The sequence below is a fragment of the Salvelinus namaycush genome, chromosome 4 (assembly GCF_016432855.1).
Source record: "Salvelinus namaycush isolate Seneca chromosome 4, SaNama_1.0, whole genome shotgun sequence".
Classification (NCBI taxonomy): Eukaryota; Metazoa; Chordata; class Actinopteri; order Salmoniformes; family Salmonidae; genus Salvelinus; species Salvelinus namaycush.
The window spans coordinates 10789551-10803449 of record NC_052310.1 but is presented as its reverse complement, the minus strand read 5'-3'; the positions used below and the strand labels follow the sequence as shown (position 1 = coordinate 10803449).

The 13899-nt window shown below is 40.4% G+C and overlaps 1 protein-coding gene across 5 annotated transcripts in view; it reads left to right on the top strand.

Moving 5' to 3' along the window:
* Positions 1-10448, top strand: part of LOC120046136 (phosphatidylcholine:ceramide cholinephosphotransferase 1-like) — a 50124-nt gene extending 39676 nt beyond the window's left edge. For 3 of the 5 annotated variants that reach the window (XM_038991126.1, XM_038991125.1, XM_038991127.1), the window contains 5 exons: positions 5586-6423; positions 6584-6701; positions 8336-8489; positions 8684-8850; positions 8958-10448. In XM_038991126.1, coding sequence (XP_038847054.1) covers positions 5813-6423; positions 6584-6701; positions 8336-8489; positions 8684-8850; positions 8958-9137 — 1230 coding nt within the window. In that variant the 5' untranslated portion in view covers positions 5586-5812 and the 3' untranslated portion in view covers positions 9138-10448. Of the gene's footprint in view, positions 1-823; positions 845-3016; positions 3142-5585; positions 6424-6583; positions 6702-8335; positions 8490-8683; positions 8851-8957 lie in introns of those variants that run through there. The other 2 variants (XM_038991128.1, XM_038991123.1) reach the window with 2 other exon arrangements.
* Positions 10449-13899: the final 3451 nt, after the last annotated feature.

Genomic DNA, 13899 nt, shown 5'->3' with positions numbered 1-13899 from the left:
AGCTAGCCAGCTTATTAATAATGTATCAATCGACGTAACAATGTTGTCTTGCTTACTAACTAGCTATGTTAATTAACAAGCTAGCTAGAAAATATCTTTACCTTAACGTAAACTCGTACATCGCCTTGGTCTGTAAATACCATAAATGTCAATACCATTATAAAGCACAATTTCTCCCCTTTCCAACATGATCAATTACGTGACCTAAACGCTGCCCGTTTCTGCATAATTCAAGCAGGCAATGGCGGGTGGGGAAGCGAAACTAATGCGTTATAGTGAGAAGGAGAGATGTTGTGTGGGAAAATTGCTTTTTTCCCACTCGATCTGTCCAACTTATCACCTTATCGCCTCTAAAATGTAAATAAAACACTATAAAGAGTTTATATAATGTGTCATTACATACCTATTTGAAGGTTTGTGTCGAATTTGAATCGGGTTTAGGGCGGTGCTAAAGTGATCTTAGACGTAAACAACGGCTTTGAGAATGATGATCGCATGCAATGATGACGCAAAAAATGACTAGGTATCCCCCTTACCCCTGTCACTGTCCATTTCTTGTTTTTAAACGATGAGAGAAATGCTACACCTGGTGGAGAGAGATTGTAAGACAGAAATAGTTGCTTTATGCGTGCTGTACATTACGACATGACACGTCACGATGTAACGGAGGGCCCGTTTTTTTCAACTTTTCTCCAATACTATAGAGCCATTACCATGTCGATCAACGCTTGAATAGAAACCTCACACCCCCGATTTTGAAGTCAACACAGTCGCTTCAGTCCCATTTAGTTTTCTTTGTAGCTTCGTTTGAATGTTGCGGTTGTGCACATTTGTACGGAATGGGGTGAGTTTACGTTACTGATTTGATTCAAGCAAGAGGGGGGCAAAAAAGTAAATTTTACTGTTTCGTTCGACGATGGCAATGTTACAAATGTGGGGTAAGGCTGGTTTGTACTAGACAATTAGAATGCGACGTGTCACTGGTCAAAACAACATTTTAATTTCTACTCCGGTGGAATGTCTGTAGACCGTTGCTGCAACTGTCGGTTTCATTTTTATGTCATTAATTTCATTATTCTTTTGGCCAAATTTCATATACACAAATGTGAATTTACTAACAAAAAAAACACATTTTCTTAACCTACAAAAAGAAATTGAACTGTATTTTAAGACAGTTAAACACTCTACTAACAAAAAAGCTGTTACAATTACAATTCTATGTCCCTTAAGGTCCTTGTGTAATTGTAATGTGATATTGTACCCCCTAGCTCGATTGTCCATTATATATAATCTATATATACTTGTTTACTTATGTACTTTCTGTATTGATTTGTTAATAAAATGAAAATAAACTGTCGGTTTCCCTGTCGCACACAGATGAGAAGTTCAACTTTGACCATGTCACTGCGTCCATTGTAATGGTTACGTGACTGAGCCAGCAAGGAGACAGTGCTCAAGTTCTAAAATTCTCCGGTAGAATGCTCTGCTTTTATTTCGTCATACTTATAACCTCAATCTATTTTCTGTAATTAGCTCGCCATTAACTGATCTTGTTAAGAGTTTTTATTTTCCTGTCATAATGAATACAAATGTGCCAAAGTTAAGATGTTGTCAGCTATGATATGGTCATTATTTGAACTGGCTAGCCAGCTAACATTAGTTATTTAGCTAACAAGTTATAAACAAACAAACATTGTTTATTTTAGCTGCCTGGTTTGCTAGATTGACATATAATAAATACATTTTTAAACGGATGGGTGTGTTGTTAAAATACACCTGTTATGCTAATTTGAACCACTAGGCTGCTGATGTCATGCAGCCTGTCATTTTTGTGTTTATACTTTTTCATAACGATGTCAGACGACAATAAAATGTTAATGTCAGTGCGACAACTGTCTACAGACATGAAGTATACACTGAAAGACAAACAAACTGACAGCACAAAAACAATCTCACTCCAGACATCTACTTGTCTGAAGAAAAATAACCCCTACAAATTTACCACCCATTATTTCTCGACATCAAGCGAGCAGGATTTGGCGCCCGTGCTCAGTTTGTGTGCGTCGGGGGGGAAAGCAGGAAGAGTAGAGGGTTTAGTTATATTTAAAAAATCGCACAGGGCACCATACATGGTAGAACCGCCACATGCACGTGAAACAAATAGCCAAACCGAAAATTTGCAGACAAATGCTTTCTGCTACTGATATAAGTGAAATGTAGGCTAAACTGACAACGGCCTGAAGAGCAGAAATTTAAACTAGCAAGCAAGTCGCAGCAATGAAGAACGCGAAGGGGGGAGAATTCTGGCAGGGGAGATTTGATTTTCGGCACAACACCGGAAAATGAACACTTATCTCGGGCAAATGTGTTAAATTATAGCCATAATGAACTCTGGGTTCTATGCGTTCTCTCGAAAATAATGCAACTCTGTGGAAGGTGTGTTCCACGACGCGCTATTTCCCATAGAACGCATTGCCCCTCGTTATGCCTCGATCACACCGACAGTGTTTACGCAGTTTGCTACACCAGAAGTGTATTAATTCACAATGGAACGCTGCGCTTGACTTGCAGCATTGAGTTCTGTGTGGTGCATATGTTGGATTTATCGAACGTGTGCGTCAAACTGTATGTGTACACGGCTTGACAGAAATGGTAGCAGAAGGTGAATGTTGAACTTTTGTTCCACACATATCCAGATGATGCTGTTACATTTTGCTCAAAACACAATTGGTCTATCGTTGTGATCGAAGGATTAATTGATTATGGGCGACACTTTAGCGCTTACTTTGTTACTGTCAGTTTTATCAGAGCTATTGTGTGTATCACGGATAACGTGTGACGATATGGGTGTCATCCCATCCACATAAAATAAGTGAGGCTTCTTTTCTGATGTAATTTTCTGGAGAAGTGGCACAATTATGGCCTTTTAAGCCTTTTGCTAATATAAACAACCATCCCCCTCCCTCAAAGACCGATTTGTAAACAGTGCCCCACCCTGTGAGCAAACTGTTGGAATGTTCGATGTTTCCCCATACCCGCGCTTCACATACGTTGCCTCAACTTGCCTGTTGGTTCATTTCTTATGAGGAGTAGCATGTTGTCAAACCGGATTTGTTCATTCCGCAACACAGCAGCAACAAGGTAACACGTTTTATCGTCAATTATTCCACAGAGCGTGCAATAATGTAGCCTACACATTTTAAACGTATACGACTCTCAACACGGAATTTGCTTTCTCCATTATACTGTATTGATACGGCAATAACAATATCAGAAATTTTTGAAATGGTTACAAAGTCGTAGACGCGGTGTGTTTTTATGAAATAACAGTTTTACTGAGCTGTGGGCTAATTCCTCACCTGAAAGCACTTTTCGCTGGTATTTGAACGGATAGTTGAGGTTTTGTTTTCTAAAAGTAGCAGTCACAAATCCTGAACGAGAGAGCGCTTGCTTGTGTCGTAATTCTGCGGTCCTGTGTGCAATATGTATGTATCATACTTGAGGAAAAGGAAAGCCACCTTACTTTTACTTGAGTCGTGTTTCTTTGAGTCACCCAGTAAAATACTACTTGAGTAAAAGTCTAAAATTATTTTGTTTTAAGTGTACTTAAGTATCAAAAGTAAAAGTTTTAAATTCCTTATATTAAGCGAACCAGACGGAACGGTTGTTTTTATTTACGGATAGCCAGGGGCACGCTCCAACACTCAGACATCATTTACAAATGACTCGTGTGTTTAGTGTGTCTGCCAGATCAAAGGCAGTGGGGCTGACCTGGGATGTTCCCTTGATGTGTAGGAATTGGACCATTTTCCTCTCCTGCTAAGCATTCCAAATGTAATGAGTACTTTTTGATGTCAGGAATAATGTATGGAGTAAAAAGTACATAACTTTGCCTTCACTACATTCCTAAAGAAAATTATCAAAAATATAAATAGTAAAGTACAGATGCCCCCAAAAACTACTTAAGTAGGACTCTAAAGAAGTTTTACTTAAGTACTTTACATGTGTGCGTGTGTATGCTACCATTAAAAAGTTTGGGGTCACTTAGAAATGTCCTTGTTTTTGAAAGAAAAGCGAATTATTTGTTTATTAAAATAACATCAAATTGATCAGAAATACAGTGCAGACATTGTTGCTGAATTAATTTTATTATATATATTTTTTTAATGGAATATCAACATATGCGTCCAGAGGCCCATTATCAGCAACCATCACTCCTGTGATCCAATGGCACGTTGTTAGCTAATCCAAGTTGCTAATTTTAAAAGGCTAATTGATCATTGGAAAAGCTTTTTTGCAATTATGTTAGCTGAAAATTGTTGTTCTGATTTAAAGAAGCATTAAAACTGGCCTTCTTTAGACTTGTTGAGTATTAGGAGAATCAGCATTTGTGGGTTCGATTACAGGCTCAAATGGCCAAAAACAAAACTTTCTTCTGAAACTCATCAGTCTATTCTTGTTCTGAGAAATTAAGGCTATTCCATGCAAGAAATTGCCATGAAACTGAAGATCTCGTACAACGCTGTGTACTAGTCCCTTCACAGAACAGCGCAAACTGGATCTAATGAGAATAGAAAGGAGTGGGAGGCCCCGGTGCACAACTGAGCAAGAGGACAAGTACATTATAGTGTCTAGTTTGAGAAACAGATGCCTCAAAAGTCCTTAACTGGCAGCTTCATTAAATAGTACCCGCAAAACAGTAGTCCCTATGTCAATAGTGCAGAGGCGACTCCGGGATGCTCCTCTGTCCTCTGTCCAGTATCTGTTCTTTTGCCCATCTTAATCTTTTATTTTTATTGGCCAGTCTGAGATATGTCTTTTTCTTTGCAACTCTGCCTAGAAGGCCAGCATCCCGGAGTCGCCTCTTCACTGTTGAAGTTGAGACTGGTGTTTTGCGGGTACTATTTAATGAAGCTGCCAGTTGAGGACTTGAGAGGCATCCGTTTCTCAAACTAGAAACTCTAATGTACTTGTCCTCTTGCTCAGTTGCTGATGCTCCAGATACTCAACTAGTCTAAAGAAGGCCAGTTTTATTGCTTCTTTAATCAGAACAGTTTTCAGCTGTGATTACATAATTGCAAAAGGGTTTTCTAATGATCAATTAGCCTTTGTAAAATGATAAACTTGGATTAGCTAACACAGTGTGCCATTGAACACAGGAGTGATGGTTGCTGATAATGGGCCTCTGTACGCCTATGTAGATATTCCATTAAAAATCAACTGTTTCCAGCTAGAATAGTCATTTACTACACTGTATTTCTGATCAATTTGATGTGATTTTAATGGACAAAATGTGCTTTAATTTCAAAAACAAGGATATTTCTAAGTGACCCCAAACTTTTGAACGTGTGTGTGAGAATCTGTTGAATGGGTGATTTTAATGCACTCTACATTATGAATATTTGACTTTTACCATTATAAATGGATTATTTGTTTGCTCTACAATTAAATCTGCTTTGTCATCACACTATTCAATAGATTATATACATTATATAATAGGCTTTGTAACACACAATACATTTTGTCAAAGTAATGTGTGAATGTGTTATGAATTGTTTTAGATTTTTTTCTCTCTCCCATTTTAGGACAAAATTGTCACAGCAAGTTCAATCCCAAACCTTGGTAGGATGGATTAACCTCTAGATTTGCCTGACTGGACACTCCAGGTGTCAGCAGCACCCAATGTCCTTTCTACGTGATGAGTGTGACCTGAGGAGGACTCTGGATTTGTTAGACCGAACCGCTAACACCTCTGGACTCTTCCACCCAAGTATCTCCCTCTGTTTGCCACTCGTACGGCACGGGGACTGACATGAAGAAAGTGGCCCAGTGGTCAACGGAGGACGTGCGACAGTGGCTGACCAATGAGGGAATGCAGGAATACTCTGAGGCCTTCCGCCACCTGGACGGCCAGGGCCTCCTGCAGCTCTCCAAGGCGGACTTCCAGACGGCCACTCTGGTCCTTGTCACCTCGGACACAGGCAGACAGCTTTTGGACAAGATGGAGACTCTCAGAATAGAGCACCACATTGAAGCACATAAAAATGGGCACGCCAACGGACACTCCATCTTGACCGTCATCAATGAGGTAAATGGGAACAAGCCCAAGAGTAATGGTCTGATCAATGGGTTTCACAAGGAACGGGTTCAGATCCCCATGCCTGAGATCAACCGCTCTCCGTTCCCTGAAGAGTGGGGGAAGACTGCCGTGGCTTGCATCTACGCCATGGTCTGCTTCGTCTGCACCACCATCATTATCTCCGTGGTCCACGAACGCGTGCCTCCCAAAGAGGCTACTCCGCCCCTGCCAGACAAGTTCTTTGACTTTTTTGACCGAGTAGACTGGGCTTTTTCCATATGCGAAATCAACGGCATGATACTGGTCGGCCTGTGGCTACTACAGTTGACACTGTTAAAATATAGGTAAATGAACAAGATAAATTACAATAATTTGATAACTACTTGAATTCTAACATCCGGAACGTATTGAAGGATCCACTCCATGTTAAAGTATGTTTTGCCATGTGCTGATTAAGGGCCCCAGCAAGTCTTGATTCTGCATGTACTACTTTCTCGTCCTCAGGTCCATCGTTGGTCGACGTTTCTTCTTCATCGTTGGCACACTGTACCTATACAGGTGTATCACCATGTACATAACCACACTCCCTGTGCCAGGAATGCATTTCAAGTGCTCTCCTAAGGTACTTGCCTCTTCTCCCTGGGCTCAGAAATATAGCCTTTTTGTTGCATTATTTAATTATGCAAAAACATACAGGTAACTGCCAAAATAAAGAAAATACTAACATAGTTTCTTAATAGGGCGTTGGGCCACCACGAGCCAGAACAGCTTCAGTGCACCTTGGCATATATTCTGCTAGTGTCTGGAACTCTATTGGACGGATGCAACACCATTCATCCACTAAATTCCATAATTTAGTTTTTTGTTGTTGATGGTGGTGGTGGAAAATGCTGTCTCAGGCCCCTCTCCAGAATCTCCCATAAGTGTTCAATTGGGTTGAGATGACGGCCCTGGCATATGGTTTACATCGTTTTCATGCTCATCAAACCATTCGGTGACCACTCGTACCCAGTGGATGGGGGCATAGCTATGGTAGCAAAAATAATAGCAAAAAGAAGGACCTGCCAAGCATGTTTATACATGACCCTAATCATGATAGGATGTTAATTGCTTTATTAACTCAGGAACCAGACTTGTGTGGAAGCACCTGCTTTCAATATACTTTGTATCCCTCAATTACTCAAGTGTTTCCATTATTTTGGCAGTTACCTGTAGCATGCTAAGTGAAATGTAGTTAGTAGCTTGTCTTAACATGTCTGTGAACCTCAGAGGTCAATGTTGAAAGTGCTGACTGAGAAGGCCCTGAGAATAGCATTTTTTTATGTGGATGATGAGAAAAGCAAAATTATTTTCCAGCTGTTGACCCCCTATGGTCCCAATTTTCCATTGCAGGCAGGATTTTAAATGGCAGTTAAAAAAAAAAGAACTGAAGATGTTCTCACGTTAAACGACAACAGATGATTTATGCCTCTTTGAAGGTTTTTTATTTTTATTTGTGGCATGTTGGTCATATTTTTAAGGATAGTAGATGGCATTTGTCAATTTGATTTAGACCCGTTTCTCAGCCATGCTATAGTAAAAGCTGATATATTCCCTCACATTAAGTTGATGATATATCTGTAGCCAACATTTTAAATGGTTTTAAGACTCAATGGCTGTGAACATTTATTTGACTGCGTATGACCACATTGTTCACCTACTGTGACAACCGCTTACCTCAATGCTCCCTACTTTTAGCAGGTCTATTCAGTCATGAAGCAGGGCTGTAGCGTTACAGTTCCTCTTGAGTGTTCCTCACGTTAGTGGGAGGCATACAGTAGAGAACTAGTGAACAAGGCCAGGATCCTCATCCCCTCAGCACACCACAGGCCAGGATATCCCCTTAGAGGAAACCATTTGTTATCAGTCCAAATTTGCCGGCTCACCTATTTCTGACAATTCCACATTTCCTATTTAATCTAACTGAATTAACCAAATTAGTGATAGCTTTCCAACTGTTGAAAGCAATTGGCTGTGGGCCAGCGTTTCTGACTGGAGGCCTTGTTCCAAGTTAGTCTGATCATGTATGATCAGCTTCTAACTGGCGAACAGTTAGTACTGTTCAAGCTCCTAATAGTAGGCTAACACATCCCCTTTCACAGACACAAATGTTGTTACTGTATTATTGTTGAATAAGTCTGATTTTGCGTTTTTCTGCCTTTCTGGAGCACACTAACTTGACATACTTGTGGTGTTTTGTTTTTTATTCTGTTGTAGCTGTTTGGTGACTGGGAGTCCCAAATGCGGCGAGTCATGAAGATGATTGCAGGAGGAGGCCTCACCATCACTGGCTCGCACCACATGTGTGGGGATTACCTTTACAGTGGCCACACAGTCATGCTGACACTCAGCTATCTCTTCATTAAAGAATGTAAGTAGGCTACACAACACTACGGCGTAGCCTCTCTTAGTGAAAGCCTGTGACGTCTGTGATGTTTGTTTTTGGAGTGGAGGAGACACTCGGTGGTAAACTGTACGAGCTGTTGGAGTTGATGTATGCCTGTTGAGAGAACATACATCTGATTGGTCACATTGACTTAAAGGTATTTTCTGTGTTTCTCGCAGACTCTCCAAAACGGTTCTGGTGGTACCATTTGATCTGCTGGCTGCTCTGTGCTGTAGGCCTCTTCTGCATTCTCTTGGCTCATGACCACTACTCCATAGATGTGGTGGTGGCTTACTTCATCACCACACGCCTATTCTGGTGGTACCACACCATGGCCAACCAACAAGTAAGTTGTGTAATTACCCTGTAATAGACTAGTATTACTTGCATGTTCAACGTGTATCAACAGTTAAGGCATGGTGTTGTTCATGAACATTTTAATTTGTTTCTCAGGTGCTGAAGGAATCATCGCAGAGCAACTTTTTCTCAAGGGTGTGGTGGTACCGAATTTTCCAGTACCTGGAACAGAATGTCACCGGCATCGTCCCTCGGAACTACCGGATGCCGCTGTCATGGCCACCGGCCCAATGGAGTCAAGTGAAGTACAGCCGTATTGACACACAGTGCCCGTGACAGCGGGACACCCCCCCCCCCCCAGGAGGACATGATGGTGGGTCTCTTAACAACACTCTTTAAAGTGCCACAACTAATCACAAGAAGATGCCCTATCTATTGAACTCTGATGCTGTTCCATCTCCCTTTAACTTTCTCCTGTAACATACACTCCAGTCCAACTGGCTAGTACTGTGACAACCATCGTTTCAGCCAAAACATTTCACATTGGAAAACAATCAGTCTATCCTCTCGAGGCTACTCTGAAAGTAATGGTTTCCAGTGGGTGGATCGCAAGCATTTCAAAAGTGGGTCCAGATCTATTTCAGCTCGCAACAGGAAATCTATAGTTAAAGGCTAATATCTCCCTCTGTAACCGGTTACTGAAATTTTATTGAATAAACATGTTTGTCACAGCGATTGGGCTGTTCCAAAAGTTTGGTGTTATCATGCTCAGATGTTTTACCAAGTTTTGGTTCAAAATAGCTTTGAGGACTGACCTGTCTTGAAGCAGGAGGCGTTTTTTGTAGTGACTTACATTTTTGTAGTTGTCTAAAATAAGCTTGGCCAAGGTGTAAACTATTTTCTAAGCATATAACAGGTTTATTATTCAAATTAATGCTTTAGATTTTTACAGTTAGGAGACTAGAGCAAAAAGGAGATAATAAATTAGTAACAATATTCCTCAGTGCCTTTCTTGTTGTGATTGTACAGTAAGTGTATCAGTGTCCTCATTAATGTTGACTTGAATGACCGTTTTTAAAGTGCTACATCAGTATTTCCACTTGAACAGATAGGAGGGTGCTTAAATGAACCTGACGCTGATCACCGATTACAGCATAGACAGTTGAGCAATTATGACTCCATAACATTTTCTCCCTGTTTCTGAATGTAAAGAATCATGTAATTCTTTTAATCATATCCGTGTCTTTCTAAGGCAGTCATGTTTGCTTAAAAAAAAGAAAATCCTGAATAATTTCTTATTTTCCATTGATTTATTTATTACATTGATAATTTCTTGTGTTTTTACTTGGGATATTGGATTCCCATGTCATTTCTTGCCTATTATGCCAAATAGCTGCATTGTTTGGGCTGTCCTTTGACCCAAATGTTAGGTCAGTGTGATGGAGAGAGGTTAAAAGCAAGGTTTTATTAAGTGGTCCTGACAATTTCTCAGCTTACTGATGATGACTGACCCAAATGCCCCTCTCCTCAACTTATATGTATACCTCAGAAGTGTCGCGTTAATCAGCTCTTCTCATTGGGTGGTTATGGTGTAACCATGGAAGAAATGAATCCAAAAGGAAATAAATAATATTTAGCACACCTTAATCTGTCCTTCTTTTGTTTTATTAATGTACTGGAGAAGTGATCTTTCTGTACACAATTTGGTCATGTCTAATATAGTTTCACTCTGTAATCCACCATATATATTACCTGTCAGAAGTTTGGACACACCTACTCATTCCAGGGTTTTTCTTTATTTTTACATTTTCTACATTGTAGAATAATAGTGAAGATATCAACTATGAAATAACACATGGAATCATGTAGTAACCAAAAAAGTGTTAAACTAATCAAATCTATTTTTATTGAGGTTTTTTAGATTCTTCAAAGTAGCTACCCTTTGCCTTGACAGCTTTGCACAGTCTTGGCATTCTCTCAACCAGCTTCGTGAGGTAGTCATTTCAAGTAACAGATGTGCCTTGTTAAATTGTGGAATTTCTTTCCTTATTGTGTTTGAGATAATCAGTTGTGTTGTGACAAGGTAGGGTTGGTATACAGAAGATGGTCTTTTACCAAATAGGGCTTAGTTCATATTATGGCAAAAGAATATAAAATAAGCAAAGAGAAACAAACGTCCATTACTTTAAGACATGAAGGTCAGTCGATGCCGAACACTTCATGAACTTTTTTAAAGTTTCTTCAAGTGCAGTCGCAAAATCCATCAAGCGCTATGATAAACTGGCTCTCATGAGGACCTCCACAGGAAAGGAATACCCAGAGTCACCTCTGCTGCAGATGATAAGCTCGAGTTCACTTCACCTCAGATTGCTGCCAAAATAAATGTTTCAGAGTTCAAGTAACAGACACATCTCAACATCAACTGTTCAAAGGAGACTGCGTGAATCAGGCTTTCATGGTTGAATTGCTGCAAAGAAACCCCTATTAAAAGACACCAATAAGAAGAAGAGACTTGCTTGGGCCTAGAGACATTAGCAATAGACATTAGACCGACGGAAATCTGTCCTTTTTGATCTGATGAGTCGAAATTTGAGAATTTTTGGGGTTCCAACCGCTGTGTCTTTGTGAGACGCAGAGTAGGTGAATGAAGGATCTCTGCATGTGGGGTTCCCATCATGAAGCATGGAGGAGGTTTGGAGTGCTTTGCTGGTGACAGTCTGATTTATTTAGAATTCAAGGCACGCTTAACCAGCATGGCTACCACAGCATTCTGCAGCGTTACGCCATCACATCGGGTTGCACTTAATCCCACTATCAGTTGTTTTTCAAAAGGACAATGACCAACTCACTTCCAGGCTGTGTAAGGGCTATTTGACTAAGAAGGAGAGTGATGGAGTGCTGCATCAGATGACTTGGCCTCCACAATCAGCTGACCTCAACCCAATTGAGATGGTTTGGGATGAGTTGGATCGCAGAGCGAAGGAAAAGCAGCCATCAAGTGCTCAGCATATGTTGGAACTCCTTCAAGACTGTTGGAAAAGCATTCCAGGTGAAGCTGGTTGAGAGAATACCAAGAGTGTGCAAAGCTGTCATCAAGGCAAAGGGTGGCTATTTGAAGATGCTCAAATATAATATATTTTGAATTGTTTAACACTTTTTTGTTTACTACATAATTCTATGTGTGTTATTTCATAGTTTTGACATCTTCACTAGTCTTCTACAATGTAGAAAAAATAAAGAAAAACCCTTGAATGAGTAGGTGTTCTGAAACTTTTGACCGGTAGTGGAAGTATTCACACCCCAAATTGAGATTTGGTGCATCCAATTTCCTTTCAACATCCTTGATGTCAATACAACTTGATTGGTGTCCACCTGTGGCCAATTCAATTGTTTGGACATGATATAGAAAGAATCACACCTGTCTATATAAGGTCCCACAGTTGACACTGCATGTCAGGGCAGAAACTATAGCATGAAGTACAAGGAACTGTCCGTAGATCTCTAAGATACAATTGTGATGAGGCATATATTTGGGGAAGAGTATAAAACAATTTCTTGAGTGTTGAAAGTTTCCAAAAGCATAGTGGACTCCATCTTTGGGAAATAAAAAAAATATGGAACTGCCCAGACTGCCTAGAGCTTACCATCTGACCAAACTGAGCAACTGGGCAAAAATGACCTTGATCAGGGAGGTGACCAAGAACCCAATGACCACTCGGACAGAACTTGGCTGAGATCGGAGAAACTGCCTGAAGGACAAGTCTCTGAAGCACTTCACCAATCTGGGCTTTTTGGGAGAATGGCCAGATGGAAGCCACTCTTTAGAAAAAGGCAAATGACAGCACGCCTGGAGTTTGCAAAAAGGCATGTGAAAGACTCAGAGCATAAGGCAAAATATTCTGTGGTCTGAGATAAAAATGAAACTCTTTGGCCTTAATGCAAAGCGCTATGTCTGGAGAAAACCAGTCACAGCTCATCACCCGTCTAACCATCTCTACCATGAGCATGGTAGTGGCAGCATCATGCTATGGGGATGCTTTTTAGCAGAATGGACTGGGAGACTGGTAAGGATAGAGGAAACAATGAATGGAGCCAAATACAGGCAAATCCTTAATGAGAACCTGCTTCAGAGTGCCAACGACCTTAGACTGGGGTGAAGATATCAGTTCTAACAGGACAATGACCCCAAGCATACAGCCAAAGCAACACTGGGATGGATTCAGAACAAGAATGTGAAAGTCCTTGAGTGGCCGAGCCAAAGCCCAGACTTGAATCCCATTGAAAATCTGTGGAAAGACATGAAGTTTGCTGTTCACCACTGCTCCCCATATAACTTAACATAGCTTTGACAAAATAAATCTGAATGGGAGAAATTCCCAAATCCAGATGTGCAATACCCAAGACAATTCAAAGCTGTAATCGCCGCCAAAGGTGCTTCTACAAAGTATTGACTCACGTGTTTAAATACTTATGTAAATTTGATATTCCTGTATTCCATATGCAATAAATTTGCTAAAATGTCTAAACATGTTTTCACTGTCATTATGGGGTATATATTCAATACCTTTTGAATTCAGGCTGTAACACAATATGTGGAATACTTTAAGTAGTTTGAATACTTTCTGAAAGCACTGTATGTCATTCTGTACCATACTTAAGCAATAAGGCACGGGGGGTGTGGTATAGGGCCAATATACCACGGCTAAGGGCTGTTCTTAGGCACTACGCAACGCCGGGGTATATTGGTCATATACCACAAACCCTCGTGCCTTATTGCTATTATAAACTGGTTACCAATGTAATTAGAGTAGTACAAATAAATGTTTTGTCAGACCTGTGGTATATGGTCTGATATACCACGGCTGTCAGCCAATCAGCATTCAGGGCTCGAACCATCCAGGTTATAATAGAAATTATTCTGCTTTTGACTGTTGCTATCTTGAAATGTCATTGAATATTAGACAGAGTGTGAGCTAGGTGAAGTATTCACTCAGCTGATACTGATCCTTCACCATTTGATTGTGTCCATGCAAAAGCATAATGTAGCATTATCTCATTTAATTACCTCAAGCAGGGCTCCCTTGTCAAAGAGACCCTG